The sequence below is a fragment of the Somniosus microcephalus genome, chromosome 15 (genome assembly GCF_052327205.1).
Source record: "Somniosus microcephalus isolate GS21.2 chromosome 15, FLI_Smic_1.0, whole genome shotgun sequence".
NCBI lineage: Eukaryota > Metazoa > Chordata > Chondrichthyes > Squaliformes > Somniosidae > Somniosus > Somniosus microcephalus.
Window position 1 is genome coordinate 59,235,276 of NC_141001.1, and position 21,919 is coordinate 59,257,194.

A 21,919-nucleotide genomic window follows, 5' to 3' on the forward strand; every position below is an offset into this window, starting at 1 on the left:
AGTCCCCCATTATCACTACTCTATAGCTCTTGCATCTCTCTCTAATTTCTCTGCAAATTTGCTCCTCCATATTTTTCATACTAGTTGGTGGCCTATAGAATACACCTAGTCGTGTAACGGCACCTCTATTATTTCTTAACTCTACCCATATAGATTCTGTCCTTGACCCCTCCAAGACATCCTCTCTCTCCAGCACTGTAACATTTTCCTTAACCAATACTGCCACACCAACACCTATCTTTCCTGAACACCTTATATCCAGCAATATTTAGTACCCAATTCTGCCCTTTTTTTGAGCCAGGTATCCGTTGTGCCACAACATCATATTCCCATGTGGCTATTTGCACGTGCAGCTCACCAACCTTGTTTACTATGCTTCCTGTGTTCTCCCTTAGTCTGACCCCACGTAATACCTTACTATTTCTTACTTTAGTGCTATCTGTCTCTCCCAATCCTTTGTGCACCATGTTTCTTCTTTCTAATGCTACATCCTGGTGCTCATCCCCCTGCCAACTTAGTTTAAACTTTTCCCAACAGCACTAGCAAACCTCCCCGTGAGGATATTGGTTCCGGCCCTGTTGAGGTGCAACCCACCTGTACAGGTCCCACCTCCCCCAGAACTGGCCCCAATGCCCCAGGAATCTGAAACCCTCCCTCCTGCACCATCTCTCCAGCCACGCATTTACCTGCTGTATCCTCCTATTTCTAAACTCACTAGTGCGTGGCACTGGGAGTAATCCAGAGATTACTACCTTTTGAGGTCATGCTTTGTAATCTCTTTCCTAGCTCCCTAAAATCTGCCTGAAGGACCACATCCCTCTTTCTACCTATGTCGTTGGTACCAATATGGACCATGACCCCTGGCTGTTCACCCTCCCCCCTCAGAATGTTCTGCAGCTGCTCGATGACATCCTTGACTTTGGCACCAGGGAGGCAGCACACCATCCTGGAGATACGTCTGCGGCTGCAGAAACACCTGTGTGCTCCCCTAACTATTGAATTCACTACCACTATTGCTTTCCCTATCTTCCTCCTCCTCCCCACCACCGCTCGCCCCTGTACAGCTGAGCCACCCGTGGTGCCGCAGACTTGGCTCTGGCTGTACTCCCCAGAGGAACCATCGCCCTCACCAGTACTCAGAACAGAATACTGGTTGGAGAGCAAGATGCACTTCGGGGACTCCTGCACTATCTGCCTGGTCCTCCTTTTCTGTCTGGCAGTTACCCATTCCCTCTCTGCCTGCACACTCCTTATCTGTGGGATGAGGACCTCCTGAAACGTGCTATCCATGGAGCTCTCAGCCTTGCGGATGCACCCCAGTGACGTCAGCTGCAGCTCAAGCTCCGAAACCCAGCGCTCGCGCTCTTCAGCTGATGACACCTCCTGCACACGTGGTTGTCCAGGACACGGGTAGCATCCTGGAGTTCCCACATGGCACAGGATGCGCCTTCCGTGAGACCGAGCTGCCCTGCCTTGCCTTTATTTATTCGACTATTAACTAACTTTACAGAAACTTAAGACTAAGATGTACCTAATTCAAGTTATTAATATAATATTAACAGTTACTAACTTAATGTAGTGTTAACAGTTACTAATCTCCAAGCTCCTGCTTTATCCCTAACCAGCTATTTAACCCTGGCCCCTAACTTGAAGAGCGAAAAAAACGATGTGACCTTTCAGTTACCAGCTGTCCTGTGATGTCACTGCTGGATTATTTTTTCCTCTCTGCTCCGGTTCCCAGTTAGGTCCGCTTTCCTCCTTGGCTGCTAAAATGTTAACAATGGTGGGGTGTTAAAATTTTAGGGTATGGGGCTGATTGGGAAACGTGTATAAATCTAACAAAATCAACATTGCCAGCCGGGTTTCCCAGGGCTCGGCAAACCCAGCAGTGAAATGGAGCTAAGAACTACCGGCTCCAGCAAGATTAGTGCTTTTTACAGCACTCCTTGTGGGCCAGGAGGAGCAGGAGTGCTTCCTGCAGTCCCTCAAGGAAGCCTTTGGCCTCCCTTCTACCGCTCGTGTTCTCTCTTTGACACCTGCTGCGATTGCTGACCTCCCTCCACCACCACCCACCCTCCCCCACCCCCGGTATTAAATTTGACAGGACTGTTCCCGGCCTTGTGGGTTTTCCCCATTCGCCCCCGCAGCCTCCTTGCCTCCCTGGAATTATTGGGGCCGTTAACTCTGTTTCTCTCTCCACAGATGCTGCCTGACTTGCTGAGTGTTTCCAGCATTTCTGTTGTTATTTCAGATTTCCAACATCTGTAATATTTTGCCTTTACTTGCTCTGAGATTGTATGCCCACAGTGTTCTTGTAGTATTGGTTAACATTTCGGCAGGTGTTAGGAATGTTATCTTTGGGAGTTCATATGACACAATATTCATGCACGCGTATTTGTTAAGCGAATTGTGAAGATGTGGGGAAGATTGTTCATGTAATGTTTAGACGGGCTTCCTAGGAGAAAGTCTCGTCAATGTGAGCATGGCAATATGGTTCACCAACTGCATTTTCAGCCTCCTCTATCTGCTCTCGGCCAATCCTTGCTGTTGTTCATTGTATTCCTCTTCTCGGTGTCCCATATTGATGCCTCATCAGATGGTGAAGCTGTGTAACCTGCTGCTGGCTACAATCATGTGGGAGAGTTTGACCAGGCTGTATTGCAGGATTCCCCCCTGATTTGTCTCAGCATCTAAATCACAGCTTTAACATGCCTATATTGTGATCAATGATGACTCCGGTCACCTCCGTATGTGTATGTGATTGCCATAGTGTCCTGATCCAGGGCTGTAGTGGGTAGCCTTCATCTCCTATGATCCAGCCTTGAACTTTTAGTTTTGGCCCAAATAGTAGGGGCATAGTGGATTGCCTTAAAATAAAGGCATGCGGACTATCAGCTGCAAAGTGGGCATTCATCTACACAATCCTATACAGCTGGACACATACACGCTGCACGTTGATGGAATGATGTTTCTTGTGTGCAAGATCATGTAGGGCCACAAAGGTGAAATCAGTGGCACCTTGAACTTTGGGGAATTCTTTTATTTAAAAAAATGTAGTGACCTCTTTTATGCTGTTGCCATTTGTCTGTGGAGAAATCGATAATGCTGCCAGCTCCGTCAAAAACACATCAGTCAGCTGCTTCATGTATCTGTGCACTGCAGATTGCTTGATATTGCTGATGACCCTTGTGGCAGCTTGGAATGAGTCTCTGAGGCTTAAAAGTTGAGTGTTGTGGTGACCTTGTCAGCCACTGGCTTGCCATGCCTGTCCTGCATTTTGGCTACAGATTGCGTTACAGCATAACTCTGTCATGATCTTCCTGTTGAATCTTAAACTATATCTACACCGTTCCTCAGAAGTCCAGGTAGTTTGCTTTTGTCTTTATGTGTCTTGCTTGCAAATGGTGGTTGGGCACAGTCCTCCTGTGGTGCAATCTGACATGGTTGGCATTCCTCCATGCTTTCTCCTCTTCCTTTTCATAATATACAGTGGGATTCCCACAGAGAGACCGATTGTAGGTGTGAAACAAAGAAAGCGTGGCCTAAAACAAAGCTCCTGCAGCTACTGAGTTAGCTCAAAAAGGAGAAAAAATGAGCAAAAGGAGTTTTTTTAAATTGGAAAGCATACATTAAATTTGCAGGCTGTCCCTTTTTAAATAGCTTACCTGAACCCCAGATCATGTTCAATTTAAATGGCAAATTCTTCCCTAATCTCATCACTTTGCATACATTGACATTCATTTGCTATTTATCAGCCCAAATTCTCAATCGATCCAGTTACCTCGACACCTGATCAGCCTGCTGTTAATTGTTTGTAACTACCCAATCCCCAACTCCTGTTTGGATGATGATTGGTAGGGGGACCTGTTTCTCAAGGGCCTGTTATGCAGGGTGACTTCCCTGCACCATGGTGAGATGGTATTGGGTCACCATGAGGGTGGGGTTAACAATGGGCCAGCAACATTTCCCTGTATGGTGAAGGGGGTGGGGCCTGAATCAATTCTCTTGCTCAGTAGGCTAAAGTGCTGCTCAGTGGGTGGAGCCAAGAAGCTGCTGGGGCAAGGCTGTAGGCCTTAGATGATTGTTATTATGGAATAGGCGGGAGAGGTGTAATTATATGAAGTGCCCAAGATGGGGGGAGGGATTGCTCAGTTAGGGTGGAGTGATTGCTTATATGATGGGAGGCAGGCAGGCAGGAAGGGGGAAAGGAGAGATGTCACTAAGGGAACTGGACTAGCTGAAATGCTGCTCAGTGGGGGAGGGGTTTTAAATGTCCAAAATGTTGTTGGGGGGGGTAGGGAGGGTAGGATGGCATGTGATTTGTTGCTCAGTGTTGTGGCTATGGAGGGGGATTGGAGAGGGAATGGTCTTGGTGAAGAATGCTGATCTGAGTGTGAGGGGTGATTATACACTGCCGCATCAAAAGAAAAGAAAGACTTGCATTTATATAACACCTTTCACAACCTCAGGACATTCCAAAGCGGTTTACAACCAATTGAGTACTTTAAGTGTAGTCACTGTCGTAATGTAGGAAACACGGCAGCCAATTTGCGCACAGCAAGGTTCCACAAACAGCAATGTGATAATGACCAAATAATCTGATTTTTAGCTGTTGGCTGAGTGATAAATATTGGCCAAGACACAGGAAAAGTTCCTATCTCCTCTTCGAAATAGTGTCATGGGATCTTTTATGTGCACTTGAACCGTAAAGAAAGAGTGCGGTTGTTTAAGCAGGGCAGTAAGTAGCTGAGATGTAAGACGGCCAGGTAAGAGGTACCCCAGAGGAGGCGGAGGGAGTAGGGATCTGGCAGATGAGCAGAAATGCTGCGACTTAACATGGGTTGGGGCGGGGGGGGCGGGGGGGGGTGTGGGGGATGGTCAGGGGTCAGACATACAAGCAATCAAGGTGGCTTGAGGTAGGATATCACAGTGAGGTGAGGTAGGAGGAAGTCTGGGGCGCCGTAAAGAGCCAAGAAACATTATTAAAGTTCTTAATTGATTTATTAACTTCAAGATTTATACCTTTTGTTACTTACTTATAACAACATTGGCTGCTGGCGAAGATAAACTTAGGCTGTTGCAAAGTGACACTCGGTGGCCAGAACCTGTAACTGCATGCAGGTTCAACCAGTTTTTTGGTGTGAACTCTCAATGTACTACCGTATATTGCAGTTGCTGCTTTCGAAGCAAACATTGTGTGACACTTCATGTTGAAAAATCCTGTCACCGTGCCACCGACATGCAGAACAGGTACTACAGGTTGATGTTGATACTTTAACAGTGGGTTTTGTAACTGAGATAGTAGGCCAGCATTTAAAGTAAAAGTAACAGGCTACTGGCGCTCACCGTTATTTATGCACAAATCGGACAGCAACTTCAGGCGAGTACAGATGCACAGTTGAAAGTGAAAATCTGGAAGTTGCTGTCTGAGATGTGCCACTCCTCCATAAACTGCACGTAAATGACATCTCGCTGCCTGGCTCCCCATTCAAACGTATTGTACGGCATGAAGTTCTTGTACTGACATTGTAGATACAGACTAAACTCGCCACAGAAAGTTAGGGCTATCAGAAAATAGTGATTAGATGATGTGAAGCTTGGAATTTGATAGCCTGAAGATTGTAGGAGGAAGCAAACTCTAAGGGAGCTTAGGAATGCCCCAGTTGGAATAGGAGACTTCAACACGGTAAGGATTTAGAATTGGAGGAAGCGTGTGTATGACAATGTATTTGACGGTTAGACAGAACATGAGAGAAGGCTTGGTGTTTAACACAGCCCACTGTACTTAGCAATATGTAGTATTTTTGGTAGATTGTGCAGTCCTGTGGCATACTCAACTCTCCTATATAAACCCACAAAAACTAAACCAGAAGAGAAGGATTTGATTTTGAATCTATTTTCATTTCTGAATGTAGTGCCAATGATGATGAAATACTGATGTAAGTCCAAATTACATGTCGCTGCTGCAGATGCTGACAACAAAATTCCAGATAATTGCTGTGAATTAGAGAATCTTTTGTACAATGAATAGACTCGAGCAATCTGTATTGTGCTCATTGTCACTACATGGAATAAACAGACGCATGGACTACTTAGTCCTTAGATAGCATTGTCCTTTTTTTAACCATGTAACTTTTGCAGGATATGAAAACTGAAATGAAAATTCCAAACAACCCATTGCCTCATAGTTGCCAAAGACGCGCGTTTCATGTCAGCAGTCAGCACTTTTGGTCCTAGTTTGCGCTTATTCTGGGATGGTTTAAATAACCTGGTGATACACTGCAGGTTATATCTTTTGTGCATGTGACTTTAGCCAGCTGAAGTTGCAAATGGCACTGGAGAGGCAGGGTACTTAATGCTCCAAGAAGGGTAACAAGAGGAACAAAAAAGGGGCCTTTCATTAAAACCACAGCTGAAGATGTTCCTGCTGTCTTTTAATCCTATCACAGTATATTAATCAACAAGATGTGAAGAGATTGAAGCAAATTCAGAACACATAATGAAGACTGGACCCACGGGGGTGGGGGGAGGTGGCGGGGAGAGCAGCTTGCACCTCCTGCACCAGGGATGTCATCTTGTTAATCAACAACAACTTGCATTTATATAGCACCTTTTAATGTAGTAATGTCCCAAGGTGCTTCAGAGGAGCACCATCAGAGAGAAAATTGACACCGAGCCAAAGGAGGAGACGTAAGGACAGGTGACCCAAAGCTCGCCGAGCCAAAGGAGGAGACGTAAGGACAGGTGACCAAAAGCTTGCTAAAGGAGGTAGGTTTTAAGGAGTGTCCTAAAGGAGGTGGAGAGGTTTAGGGAGGGAATTCCAAAGCTTAGAGCCTAGACGACTGTTTATCTTTAAGGATAAACTTAAAATTATCCTGAGAAATAGCTATTGGTTATTGCTGATCTATTTTATGGATCACTTTTCCTGTTGTAATCTGTGTAATGTGGATTTATAAAGCACTGAGTTCTGCTTGCACAAAGTGCAGGCTTGATTCTGTAGTCAGATACCATCTGTCCTATCTGCAACCCTGTTTGTACTTTATAATCCCTGAATTAGCGCAGGCTACAAACACTGACCTAAACACAACACGATTCCCTCCAGGGTTTGTACTGAGGCTTGTCTAGGAAGGCAGACTGAATTAAGCACAAGTACCAATTGAAAATCAAAAGGCTGCACCCACTGAGTGATAATCTGTGGCTTGATGTGTCTGCTGATATTAATTTAAAACTCTCGCAACTGTGCTGGGAATTCTTCAACAACTGTTTTATTTCCAATCTGGGCTTCTAACAAACCAAGGTGAAAAGGCAGTGTTCAAACCCACTGCACCACCCAATCCCACAAATATTTTGCACAACCGTTCTTTGCCATATGCCTCATACCTTCCACAGTTTTAGACGAGGGAATGCACTGTTTAAAGCATGGAGTTTATTGGTTTCTGATTTGAGATTCCTGATAGCTTCGTAAGGAGTTTCAAACCCTGCTGTTAAAATGCTGTTGAAGATGTAAGAAGCAAGAACTCATTGGAGAGACATAATGTGGGTCTGACCTCACTTCACTGTGATGACTTTTGCAGGCTTACTGATCCTTGAATGTCTCTTACAGTCTGTCCAGTAACTGGCATGAAATCATGAATGTAACTGAGAATTTTCCTCCTTATTAGTGTGCGTCTTTTCATATTCCCTGCCTGGTCAGATTTATTGTCCAGCTTTAAATCATTGCCCAGCCAAATCCGTGTGGAGCATTTAGCTGCAGAGAGTGATGGATTGTTTGGGGTTTTGGATGAATGAAAAGCAATATTTCACAGTAAACAAACTGAATTGCAGAATGTGATTCCAAAATACGAGTGAAAATCCTGAAATCCGACCTAATAGAAAGGAAGTTAACTTAATTCACTCGCCTTGAAGCAGTGGCTAGATCATGGGTCTTTATCTAGGACAGTTTTTATTTGTACATTGTCTTTTTAGCTGTCTGGTTTTCTCAAGCTGTGTCAGCTTTTTTGAAGCTGTTCGGCAGCTTTTCCAAGATTGGTAGGTTTGCTTTATATGTTGTCTAGTTATGCTTACACTAAAATTAGTGTTTTTTTTAAAAACACCATTTCAGTCCAAGCTCCACCATTGATTTCTCCAGAGAAATCCTATTTTTTTATGTCCTTTATTTTACCAGTAACTTAAAATATACTGTGCGATTTAGTTTAATTTGCTTTGCAATATTGTCACTAAAAACTCTTGAATAATTTTTTTTTTCCTTCAATTTATTTCTTTTGAATATAGTGACTTATGTTAACTCACATTTTTAGAGGCATCAGGCAGCTCATCCAAGTGGCCCTTCTTCATTTGTAAGCTTATACAGTGAGCATTGACTGGTTATTTGACTGTGGAAAGCATTACGATCTAATCCAATCTTGTCTTCTTCACTAAACATTCACACACAGCCATTTTACAGTGGTGGTCACTGGTTAGTGATTAGGATATGGATGCCGGTTGATTTTTTTCCCCTCCTTTATAGCCCTGGGTAGATGAGTCCAATTATTGGTAGCCGTGCCATTGCCCTGTCTGAGATCATCTAACTTAGCTCAGACTGGGACATTCTATGGCTCTTTTTCACTTGGTTACTCCCACAATCTCTCTGATCCGATCATTGATCATTGTAATGAAATCACTTTTAAGATCTTTGTGACATGTGCACATCCAAAATAACCACTTCCTCTTATGCCTGTTATAATTGATTGACATTATATGTTTTAATAGTGAAACTGATTCTGACATTTGACAATATTAGTGATAAAAGAGAAGGCTGAAATTACCGGGACTTTTACCTTGACCGTGTTAAAGGGGTTTGCTAAATTGTATCAAGTATGTGCTAAAACTTTTGAAGGCCATCCTTTGCTGCCTTTATTCCTGTTCATAATGACAGTCTAGTGTGGCGATCAGTCAGCCCCTTCAGTATCTTTCTAGCTCATTGTCCCTCAGTAAAGGTGTGGCACAGCTACACTGAATGGCTGATTTGAATCCAGACATAAAACTGAATAGTGTATCAATGCTACGAGAGCCCTTGAAGAACAAAACGGTGCCTTTATAGCAAAAAGTCATAATGGCGACGATGCTTCCAGGCCACAGCCACAGTGTCTGTTAAAAACTAGCCTGAATGAAGATGTTTTTTCAAAAACTCCACAATTAAATGGAAATTTTGTCACATTTACAATTAGTAAACTTTCACATACCCAGGCATTGACAACACATGATGGAAAAATGTCCTATGTCCTGATTTCATCTTGCTATGACATTACACCTGGTTCTGTAATGGTAAACAAAAGTAGCCTATAAATATTAAGTAATATGAAAAAAAACTTTCTTCCCCCCCCCCCCCCCCTTCCAAAGCCGTATCCAAATGGTTATTAAAATATCAGAAGTGCAGGTCCCAGGTGCAATGTCTCACTGTACCTATACAATAGCATGGAGGTTTACAGCACAGAAGGAGGCCATTCAGCCCATTTTCTCTGTATGGGCTATTTCCTAGAGTAATCCAAAACTATCCCCACATCATGGAGCTGAGGAGATTGTTCCTGCAATCCTGAAAACTGAGTTTTGGAAGTTGCCTCGGTAATGGTGAGGAAACGTAGCATGTACCTAAAGAGAACAATGCCAAATCGAGCTGACCTGCCCTGTATTCCTTCAGAATTGTGAATGGCGTGAGTAGGATTATAGATACAGTAGCTAGAAATATTTTTAATTGGACTTGAGATAAAAGCTAGTCTTTATAGGAATAGGCTTCTTCAAACCAACAACATTCATTTATACTCCAGGGATGTATCTTCTGGCTCTACATAATGTTGCAGCAGTATGTTAACAGATTGAAATTATTTGTCTGTTCCCCTTTAGTGGAAACGTGAACAAGAGTTTGATTTACAGTTACTGGAAAAAGCAGTGAAAGGAGAGCATAATAGTCTTCAGGATGGGCTTATAATGTCCGTGCCAGTGGTGGAAGCTGATGTGGAACCACTAGACTATGATCTGGATCTCAGCAAAGAGGTAATAATATTAGAGTGTATGACTCGCAATTATCTACTTGTAAAGAAAATTAAGGGAGAACTTGCATTTAAATAGTTTCTTTCACAAACTCAGGACATCCCAAAGCACTTCACAGCCAATGAAGTGCTTTTGAAGTTTAGTTGCTGTTGTAATGAAAGGAAACACAGTAGCCAATTTGTGCACAGCAGGGTCCTACAAAGAGCAATGAGATAACGGACTAGATAACCTGTTTTAGTTTTAGTTGGTTGAAGAATCTTGGCCAGGACATGAGGCCTTGATTTAACATCTCATCCGAAAGACAGCACCTCTGACAGTGCAGCATTCCCTCAGTACTGCAGTGGAGTTCCACCCTAGATGATGTGCTCCCCTAGATAAGGTGCTCAAGTCTCTGGAAACTCGGAAGCAAAAGTGCTACAACTGAGCAAGGCTGACGCCTAATGTAAATAACCACTCCGTGTGTGTGGCCCAGTTGGGAAATGTACTTTGTGGTGTGGTACAGAGCCAAAAAACCAGGAAAGTGCTATATTCAGTACAGCTCGCTGTTCTCAGCTGATGCAGTAGTGAAGCAATATAATTGGCCTGTGCCCTTTGGCTAGGAAGGGAAATGTCAGCTTGAGATTTTTTTTTACTGATCACTATCTACTGACCAATTTCCTCCCTTTCTCTGTCATGAAGGTGGTGATTCAAGAAGGCACAGTTCTTTGTGTAAGCTTGAACAATGAGTATTAACAGGCTACCCAGCTGTGGAGGGCACTATAGCCGTACTTGCTTCTGTCCTCATCTGAAATGTACTTTCCAACAGCAGTCCTTGGGCTGAGGAACAGGAAGTAGGCCATTAAGTCTCTCTAGCCTGTTCCGCCATTAGATCATGGCTGACCTGTATCTTAACTCCATCTACCCGCCTTGGTTCCGTAACTTAATACCCTTGCCTAACAAAAATCTATCAATCTCCATTTTGGGCCAGAGAGTTCCAGATTTTCACAACCCTTTGTGTGAAGAGATGCTTTCTGATATCACCCCTGAACGGTATAGCTCTAATTTTAAGGTTACGCCCCCTTGTTCTGGACTCATCCAATAGAGGAAATAGTTTCTCTTAATCTACCCTATCAATTCCTTTAATCATCTTAAACACCTCAATTAGATCATCCCTTAATCTTCTGTACTCAAGGGAATATAAACCCAATTGATGTTTTTTCCTCACCATCATCATGGGAGACCAAGGTATATAGAAGGGCCTAAAATGTACATCAGCTGACCCATCACAGTTTAGGGATCAAAGATGGGACATTCCTGGTGTATGGCTCAGTACCACATCATAAGTTGGATTTGCCCATTGAACCACTGTTGCTCCAGCATGCAACACCTGTATACAGGAAAAGTTTGATGTTTAAGTTAGTTGATTTAAATCAGTATGTCTTTTAACATAAGTTGGTAAAAATCCTATTTTCTATTGTCCCCAAGTGGGATGAGACAAGAAACACCTTGGGCTGGATTTTCATTCAGCAGTCGGGAAAGAGGCGGGACTACAACTTTCGGGTTTTAGTCCCACCTCCATCGACGTCCGGCCAATCCACGCGATTTTCCCTTGATTGACCTTGTTGAGCCCGCCCAGCGGGCTCAGCAGGCCAATTAAGGGCCACCCGGCAACAGGTGACGTCACAGACTGAAATTTCATCTGTCAAGAGGTGCTGACAGATGAAATACCAGTGTTTCACAGCTGTTTGAAGCTGTCAAACACCGACCGTCTTACTTCTAACCTGAGTCCTTCTATGCAGACTCAGTTAGAACTCACACCGGCACAGAAAGCTGAAGGCTGTCACTTTTGACAGATCGCAGCCATTCTGCTTTCAGTGCTGGCTGAGTGATGGACTCCCGACGCCTCGAGGAAGAAAGGCTGTTAAGGTAAGTACAGGTAATTTAAACTTCTTTAGACACACCAAACACACTTACCTTTGCACTCATGCACCCATCACTCATCTAAACACCGACATCGCAACCCCTCCAAGTCCTTCAACCCAACGGCCCGCCTGCTCTAACCTGGCGTGGTTTGGAGCCGTTGGGCAGCTAATTGGCACTAATCCCTTCCCGCCTCGGGTCGGCGGGTCCCAGTGTGGGGCGGGTACCTGCCTCTTTTGAAACTTACGTGGAGGCGGGTTTTGGGTGGGATGGTGTCGGGACCCCCAAATTCAGGATTTTAGCCCCCTGCACGCCTAAAAGCCCGCCTCACGGCGCACTGAAAATCTAGGCCCTCGTGTTTGAATCAGGAGACTAAAGGCTTCTGTGTTTATTGAGTATATGAGAGCTGTTTAGTGCTGGGGGGACACTGGGTCAACAAACATTACAGCTTTTAGATTATATAAATAATTATGTATTTAAGACAAAGCATGAAGGCTGTTAATATTATATTTGAGAAAATTCAAAGTTGAAACCAACTGGTAACGTAAAGAAAATAAACCTTGAAATCCTGTCAGACATGTAATAGTGTTTGTCAAATCAAATGGCTGTGGCTGTGTCTATAATGTTATAACTATAATTCTTTGTGTTTTATTAAAATGTTCACTGTACCACAGACAATTCAGTCAGTGTCTGCACAAGGTTGGCTGGCTGTCATAAACCTCAGAGATGCATATTTTCGCATTGTCATAAATGTCCTTTCTCCTTATTTGATGCACTGAAGTATCATATTCTTTCCAAGCTCCAGTACCGAAGGAAAGAGTTACAGATACAATCAGCCCCCTTTTGTACTGGTGTTTGCACCAGAGTTCTTACCAAGAGCTTGTCTGTAGTGACAACAGCATTGCGTTTCAAATATCTACACGACTACCCATACCTCATCTCATCCTAGCTCTTTCAAAGGATGCAGTAATAACAGCAGACCCAACAGGTCCACTCATTATGTAACAATTTGGGACCTCTGATAAAATGGAAGAAATATCAGAAGAGCCTGACTTTCATGGGCACTTAGTTTCAGATATTGGGCCGTATTTTCCGATCGGAGGCTTCCTGTCTGCGGAGGCCTCCGATCTGGAAAAAAATCTACGGACTTACCTGAGGGCTCCCAAGGTGCGTATACTTCTGCTCCTGGGCCTCTCTAACTCGAAATGCGCAGGGCCCACGTATTCCAGAGGCGCAGGCAGTTCGCAAGCGTCCCTGGGATCATGTGGGCCATGGGGAGCCAATAGGAGAAGGGAATCTCCCTTCATACACTTGACGGATAGACCTGTCAAATATATGAATGGAGATCACCCCAAAAACATAGTAAAACATTAAATACATTTTTAAAAAATCACCTTTTTAAAATGAGTTGAAATAACAATAAATTAAATATTTTAAACAAAAATTAAATGTTTTGAAAAAAATAAGTTTTTTTTACAGGGCTAAAAATAAACTTTCCTTTTTTTAAAGTATTTTAAAATTATAAATCAGTGAAAACATTTTTTTTTTACTTTTTTCAACTCTTATGCTGGTAAAAGCAGGCCCTACGCTTTTAGCAGGCCTAAGATTTCTAAGGGTTTTCTGCGGGCGGAGGTTCTGCAGAAAGCGGAACTATCCGCCCACAGAAGCCCTTCTCCAGGGCAGGCATCCGATCTGTCAAGAGGATTCTTGACAGATCGGAAATACTGGTTTTCAGCTCACGCGCTTCACATGCCTGAAACCGGCATTTCTGATGTCCCTACGGGTGTGTACACAGCGCGTACACACCCGTAGGCATCGGAATATATGGCCCAATATGTTCACTCCAACTGTACATCATTGCACACTTGGAGTGGGGGGTCCCTAATCCTTGGTTCTTATATCTGCCTGATTTTACTCAAGGACTTAAGACCTTGGAGCACTAACCAAACATAGTATTTTTTCCTGTCACAAAGTAAGAATTCTTTTATACCTTTCCCTCCTCCCAAAAAAAAATCCTCATTCACAGAGGCTTTCGAGTTTAAACTGGATGAAAGTCTGATCAGTATCGCCATCAGAGATAGTGTCCTTAGAAATCATGGGATTCGGACCCTTTTATTTAGTTCCCAGCAGATTGCACATGTATGACTTGTGTGATTTGTTTTATCCATTACAATACTTGCAGATTAGTAGTTTGCATGAATGCAGTGTTTACACATTATGCTTGTATTTGTTCTCATCACACCACTGTTTTATTTTACTTTTTGTGAATTTTGTGCTTACCAAGGTGAGGGATTTCAGTGCAGGGGAATGGAACATTTTCCCAATTTGGTTACCCAGTGTCCGCATCAAGCCATTTAAGATTGGTTTGGCCCAGTTAGTTGCAGAATAAAACTTGAGATTTCTACTTGAGCAATATGCCTCAATTTGAACCTCAAGAGCACTCCGTATTGCACCAGTGTGATATTTTCCACACTAGCCTTTCTGGGCCCACTAGGAACTGCATTAAAGTTATTTGAATCAATTTCATGCAGGGCCCTTACAATTGGCAGACGATGGAGACTTTTATTTCAAGCAACTGGGCTAAATTTAAAGCCAGGTCCCAAAAGTAAATGGCCAGTGTCCACCCAACTCGTGTTAATATTTTGTTCCTTTATATCTTTTCAGTTATCAAAGCCAGACATGGTTCTAATTCCGGAGCGTTACATAGAGATGGAGCCCGAGGAACCACTCACCTATGAGGAACGTGAGGCACGGAGGCGCAAGGTGCAAAAAATCAAAAACATCCTTGCCAAGTTGAGGTACTCTACATAAATGCATGTTTTTCATTGTATGTGCTTATTTTAGACTCACAAAAGAATCTATTCATGAAAATAAGCTGTGTTGTAAGAGTGTAAGGGGGACAATTTTAAAACTATTAAATAGGATCAAAAATCCTTAGTAATTTATACCGCAACATGCTCTCACCTTTTTGCCCGCCCAACTCGCAACTAATCACTAGATTTCCGAGTTCCTATATGATATAAATGTTTGGGGTAGCACAATGGGTGTATAGATCATGCTGCTGAATGGGGTCAAAGGAGCAAAATTTATCAGAGAATCAGGAATCTAGGTGCTTCCAGCATGCCACATTTACTGCTGTGATATCTTCTCCATCCAAGAGGCCAGGTAGACAGGACCTGTGCTTAATGTTTCAGAACATTACTGCAACATATTACACACATTATTTGGCATAATCTCTCCGCAGATGATTGCTCTGATTTACATTATTAGGGTAAAATCCATGATAGTTTTGTTTTGGCTGCCGTTAAAGAGGCATCTGCCACATCTGTAACAACTCTGAAGATGAACTCTGCTGTATTACTTCTGGATGTGTCACACAGGATTAAGGTGTGTTTTTGTTCTGCATCAGTTTTCAGGACATGCAGCCAGGAGTTAACAACAACAGTGAAAACTCCCTGGATCTAGATTCACATCTGCAGGAACGGGAACGTATCATCACTATGTCATATGCATTGGCATCTGAGGCTTCGCAGCGCAGCAAAATGGTAGCGGGTAAATGCCATACTTTTAATGTCCACACAAAATACTTCCATTGAATGAAACTGATTTTTTTAATGTAAAGTCTGCTTTCACATGTGTTAACAATTGAGAAAGAAGATTTTGAGGTTAGGGTACAGCTTTCCCATACCTTGATGGTGGTGAAAATTGGAAGTTAAGCAGCACTGGGATGCTCTTGTTGCTGGCTGATGGCACACTGAAATGGAGAGAACCAGGTTAGCTGTCCATCTGTCAGCTGAGGAACAGTGTCATATTAAAATCTATCCATTTGTTTTGTTATTTGATGAGACTAAACAAATGTCAGAATTGGCTTTTGAAATGGCAATTCAAAACTTCAAACACAAACAAAACATATTAAATTGCAACGAATGTAGTATAAATTTAGATAAAATAATGCAGGGAATTAGTTACTGTTTTGTAATTGAGACCTGAAAAGACTCATTGTTAATATTGTCCCTGTCTGCCCATGTAGGTGTGTGAGAGACTGACTATAGCTGAAGTATCCTGAATAGAATGTTAGAGCAATTCCTTAAGTGTTGATGTCTGATTTTTTTCCAGTTTAAAATATATTTTTCTTCTCCTTTTAACTTTTGCATGGCAATAAGCTGGGCAAGTGATTTGCTCTCAGCGATCTGTTACAAAGAGGTACACAATAATGTCCCTGAATTAATTGACCACTGCGTTTTCCCTTCTTTACTATAGGGAAGTGTCTAGTTTTTTGACACTCTTGAAAGCCATGCTAAGATTGAGAGCTCATTGTTTGGAGAACTGTCACTGCAAATCCATTTCCAAAGCACTGTGGGTTGAATAGTGTAGCAGGTGGCCTGTCACCTCTACAAATTGGGTTAGTGCCAACCCAGACTGATGAGATAAATGTCTCTTCTCTGCTGGATGTAAATATCTGGCATGAAATGTGATTGGGCAGTCTCAGTCTAGTTCCTAAAGCATATTAGCCAAGTTCATACCAAGTTTAAACAGTCTGCTGATTTATAGCAATGCCTGGCGTTCCGTTGTGATACTGTTCAGGTGCAGACAGAATTGCATTGTGTTCATGACCGATCTCCAAACACTACCAATGTAGTCACCGGAGAGAAGCGTTTTTTTTTCCACATTTCTTCTGACGATGGTGACTTGTGCTGGGCTACAGTTCCACCGGGGTGTGAGCAGTCCTCCAATACCTTGCCCAAGTGGTCATTCTCCATGTGTGAGTAACATAGTGATGGCAGATTATTTGACCTCACAGCCAAGCCCTATTCTGCCCTCATCCAAAGTCCACATACATGAACTTTCCAGCAAGGTTCACTGCATAGCAATTGAACATGGGAACCCTGGTCGACTGTTTCCCTCACTCTTGCCCAGGCGGCACCGAGGCCAATGACAGAACTCCTACTACTAACCTAAGTGCCAGAGCAGGTGATATATTTACCCATTAAACCATCAGGGGAACTAAAGAGAAGTTTTTATGAAAAAATACCCTCATCGATCTCTGAAAAATCAGCAATGTGAAAGGTTAACTGATTCTTTTATCACTAATAACTAAGTAACACATTAACTCATTTTAATTTCCCCTTCAGTCCTTCTCTACTAATACTGTATTAACAGAATGATGTGTGAAATATGTAGTTTCATGTACTGTACATTGCTCTGGCAGTACAATGTGTAAACAGTTCAATTTAATTACTCAATGATTTATCACTGTCAAATAGTGTTCTAATCATCTTTAACCAAGGTCTTAGTCAGTACTTTTGAAAAATGAAGCAGCTGAAGGCTAAGTGTGCAGTTGGTTAGAATGCAGACCTTTTGCTTTGGGTCCTAGCTTCAAATCCAGTACAGACTGGTTGGATATATGTTCTCTCTCTGGCTGTAAGGGTTGTGACCGAACTGAGTTTGATCAGTCTTAATCCAACTTTTTCCAGTGGCTTTGAGTCACTAGTACAAAACTGTTTACTGTTCAGCACTAAATTACCTATTTTGCGGGGAAAGGCCTTAAGAATGGCAGAAAATGGAAATGTCAAACTGAAGCAGTAGAGGTTGGTCTACATTGAAGTTACTGTATATTGATAGGATAAAGTAGAAGGAGCTTTACTCTGTATTTCATCCATTCTATAGCATGCCAGGAAATGTGTAATATTGAATTGGGCTACAAAGGTAGAAAAAATGTTCCCTAGAATTACATAGAAATTACAACACAGAAACAGGCCATTCAGCCCAACCAGTCTGTGTTGATGTTTATCTACCATACAAGCAGCAGTCCTGATCCCATGTGCCCGCTCTGTTCCTCTATCCCTATTTTCCTTTTTTCTTCAACCACCTATCTAAACTATTCTAAATGTTAACACAGTCTCTGCTTTGATCACTAATTCTGGTAGTGCATTTCACAACCTCACAACACTCTATATAAAAAGGTTCCTCCTGATCTCTGTCCTAAATCTGTTACATTTAATCTTGTAACAATGTCCCCTTCTGGACCCCCTCAACCACTGGAAACAGATTATTTCTATCTACTGTGTCCCATAACTTCTCTGTTGCCTCAGCAAACTTCCTATAGTGTGGAGCCCGACTACTCCAATTGTGGTCTTGTATCGATTCACCATCTCAACTTTAAAAAAAAAAAAAATTCATTCCTGGGATGTGTGCGTCGCTGGCAAGGCCAGCATTTATTGCCCATCCCTAATTGCCCTTAAGGTGGTGGTGAGTTGCTTTCTTGAACCACTGCAGCCTGTGTGGTGAAGGTATTCCCACAGTGCTGTTAGGGAGGGAGCTCCAGGATTTTGACCCAGCGCCGATGAAAGAAAAGCAATATATTTCCAAGTCAGGATGGTGTGTAACTTGGAGGGGAACTTGCAGGTGATGGTGTTCCCATGCGCCTGCTGCCCTTGTCCTTCTAGGTGGAAGAGGTCGTGGGTTTGGGAGGTGCTGCCGAAGAAGCCTTGACAAGTTGCTGTAGTGCATCTTGTAGATGGTGCACACTGCAGCATGGTACGCCGGTGGTGGAGAGAGTGTATGTTTAAGGTGTGGATGGGGAGCCAATCAAGTGGGCTGCTTTGTCCAGGCACGTGGAGAGTATTCCATCACATTCCTGACTTGTGCCTTGTAGATGGTGGAAAGGCTTTGGGGAGTTGGGAGGTGAGACACTCGCCACAGAATACCCAGCCTCTGACCTGCTCTTGTGGCCACTGTATTTATGTGGCTGGTCCAGTTAAGTTTCTGGTCATCTCAATTTTATTATTCTATACCTCATGCCATCAGCTTATCCACTTGAGCTGATATTTTTAATGTCTTGTAAACCTGAGTCTCCCAAATGCTTCTACTCTTCCACATCTCCAGCTTTACCCCATTCAAAGTATAATTGTAGTTATTAGGTTTATTTTGTTTTTAACCAAAATGTACCACTTCTTACTTACTGAAATTGAATTCCATCTGACACTTTCCTGCCTGTTGTAAAATCTTACTAGTATCCCCTTGCAGCTTCCTTTGGTTCTCAGAATTATTAACTATGCCTCTTATTTTATTATAATCTGCAAATTTGCATACCACTTTTTCAAGCCCTGTATCAATGATGTACACAGTGAACATAAGCGGTCCCAGAACAGAACCCTGTGGAACATCACTTCCAACTTCCCACCACTGAGAATCTGCCCTTATTTTCTGCTCTGTTTCTACCCCCCCCCCCCCACTTCTAACCAGTTGTTAGTCCAATTTGCTGCCATCCCCTAATTTCATTACTCCTAAATCTTCTGCAGTGGTTTCTTATGCAGTACTTCGCCGAAGGCTTTATGAAAGACTTTCATGTACACAATATCCGCTGCATTTTGCCCATCCATCATATACTAATTTGCCTAACAATAAAATTTTTTTTAACTGGGCAGTTGAAAATTACGATTAAATTTTGGCATTTTTTCTTTCCAATTTCTGCTTCTTATAAATATATATTCAAGTTGTAAATTTTGGTCACATCTCCAGGAGAATTGGTTACAGTAGTTATCCAGAGAGAGATAAATTAATATTCACAGTTAAATAAGTCATGAAGCACCCAGTGTTAATTACTAGCTCAGTTGATTTGTTCTCACACTTTTGGTCACATCAGCCCCTCTTAGCCAGCTCCCTCTCCATCGATAGCAAAATACTCCAGATGCTGGAAATCCGAAATAACAACCGAAAATGCTGGAAAAACTCAGCAGGCCAGGCAACATCCGTGGAGAGAAAATAGAGTCAACGTTTCGGGTGAACCCTTTGTCAAGACTAAAGAGGCACAGGAAATGAAATAGATTAAGAGGCCAGGCTGGGAGAGAACAAAAGAGAAGAGACATTAAGAGGTATTCAAAACGAGACGAGATGGTGATAGGACTAGTGGAGACAAAAGACAGCTCTAGATTAGGTGTGAAATGCGCTCCCTGAATGGGAGACAGCTGCCATTTCAAAAAAATTTTTTTTTTAATTCATTGATGGGATGTGGGCGTCGCTGGCTGGCTAGGCCTGCATTTAATGCTCATCCCTAATTGCCCTTGAGAAGATGGTGGTGAGCCACCGCCTTGAACCGCTGCAGTCCATATGGTGTAGGTAGCGGTTGTTTACAACTGAGTGGCTTGCTAGGCCATTTAGAGTCAACCACATCGCTGTGGGTCTGGAGTCACATGTAGGCCAGACCAGGTAAGGACGACAGATTTCCTTCCCTAAAGGACATTAGTGAACTAGATGGGTTTTTGCAACAATCGACAATGGTATCATGGTCGCCATTACTAAGACTAACATTTAATTCCAGAATTAAATTGAATTGAATTTAAATTCCACCAGCTGCCATGGTGGGATTTGAACCCATATCCTCAGAGCATTTGACTGAGCCTCTGGCTTACTAGTCTAATGACATAACCACTACGCCACTGCCTCCCTGTGTGGGAGAGAGAAAAAGAAAGAAAGTGGTGGGGGGAATGGCCAAAACAAAGGTGTGGATAAAAAAATATAAGTAAAAATGTAATAGGGGCCGAGGTTATGATCTGAAATTGTTGAACTCGATATTGAGTCCGGAAGGCTGTAAAGTGCCTAATCGGAAGATGAGGTGCTGTTCCTCGAGTTTACGGTGAGCTTCCATGGAACAATGCAAGAGGCCGAGGACGGTGAGGTCCGAGTGGGAATGGGGCGGTGAATTAAAATGACAGGTGACCGGAAGCTCGGGGTCACCCTTACGGACTGAGCGGAGGTGTTCCGCAAAGCGGTCACCCAATCTGCGTTTGGTCTCCCCAATGTAGAGGAGACCGCATCGTGAGCAGCGAATACAGTATACTAGATTGCGAGAAGTACAAGTAAATCGCTGTTTCACCTGGAAGGGGTATTTGGGGCCCTGGACAGTGGGAAGGGGGGAGGTATAAGGGCAGGTGTTCTACCGTGGTTGACCGTGCCCTCGACCGTGTCCGTTCTATCTCCCGCACTTCTGCCCTCACCCCTGCCCCTCCCTCCCGGAACCACGATAGGGTTCCCCTTGTCCTCACCTTTCACCCCACCAGCCTCGACATTCAACGGATCATTTTCCGCCACCTCCAAAGTGATCCCACCACCAAACGCATCTTCCCCTCCCCACCCCTTTCAGCATTCCGTAGGGACTGCTCCCTCCGAGACACCCGAGTCCACTCTTCTATCACACCCAGCACCCCTTTCCCTTCGCCTGGCACCTTCCCATGCAAGCGCAGGAGATGCAACACCTGCCCTTATACCTCCCCCCTTTCCCACTGTCCAGGGCCCCAAACACCCCTTCCAGGTGAAACAGCGATTTACTTGTACTTCTTGCAATCTAGTATACTGTATTCGCTGCTCACAATGTGGTCTCCTCTACATTGGGGAGACCAAACGCAGATTGGGTGACCGATTTGCGGAACATCTCCGTTCAGTCCGTAAGGGTGACCCCGAGCTTCCGGTCGCCTGTCATTTTAATTCACCGCCCCATTCCCACTCGGACCTCACCGTCCTCGGCCTCTTGCATTGTTCCACGGAAGCTCACCGTAAACTCGAGGAACAGCACCTCATCTTCCGATTAGGCACTTTACAGCCTTCCGGACTCAATATCGAGTTCAACAATTTCAGATCATAACCTCAGCCCCTATTACATTTTTACTTTTATTTTTTATCCACACCTTTGTTTTGGCCTCCCCCCCCCCCCCCTTTCTTTTTTCTCTCTCCCACATGGCAGCTGTCTCCCATTCTGCCAACGCATTTTACACCTAATCTAGAGCTGTCTTTTGTCTCCACTAGTCCTATCACCATCTCGTCTCGTTTTGAATACCTCTTAATGTCTCTTCTCTCCCAGCCTGGCCTCTTAATCTATTTTATTTCCTGTGCTTCTTTAGTCTTGACAAAGGGTTCACCCGAAACGTTGACTCTATTTTCTCTCCACGGATGTTGCCTGGCCTGCTGAGTTTTTCCAGCATTTTCTGTTGTTATTTCC

The 21,919-nt window shown here is 43.4% G+C and overlaps 1 protein-coding gene across 12 annotated transcripts in view; it reads left to right on the plus strand.

The window, feature by feature from the left end:
• plekha7b (pleckstrin homology domain containing A7b) overlaps nt 1-21,919 on the plus strand; it is a 652,966-nt gene that overhangs the window by 617,538 nt on the left and 13,509 nt on the right. For all 12 annotated transcript variants that reach the window (XM_086007862.1, XM_086007863.1, XM_086007864.1 and 9 more), the window contains 3 exons: nt 9,880-10,029; nt 14,590-14,723; nt 15,335-15,477. In XM_086007862.1, the coding sequence (XP_085863988.1) occupies nt 9,880-10,029; nt 14,590-14,723; nt 15,335-15,477 (427 nt within the window). The remainder of the gene's footprint in view (nt 1-9,879; nt 10,030-14,589; nt 14,724-15,334; nt 15,478-21,919) is intronic.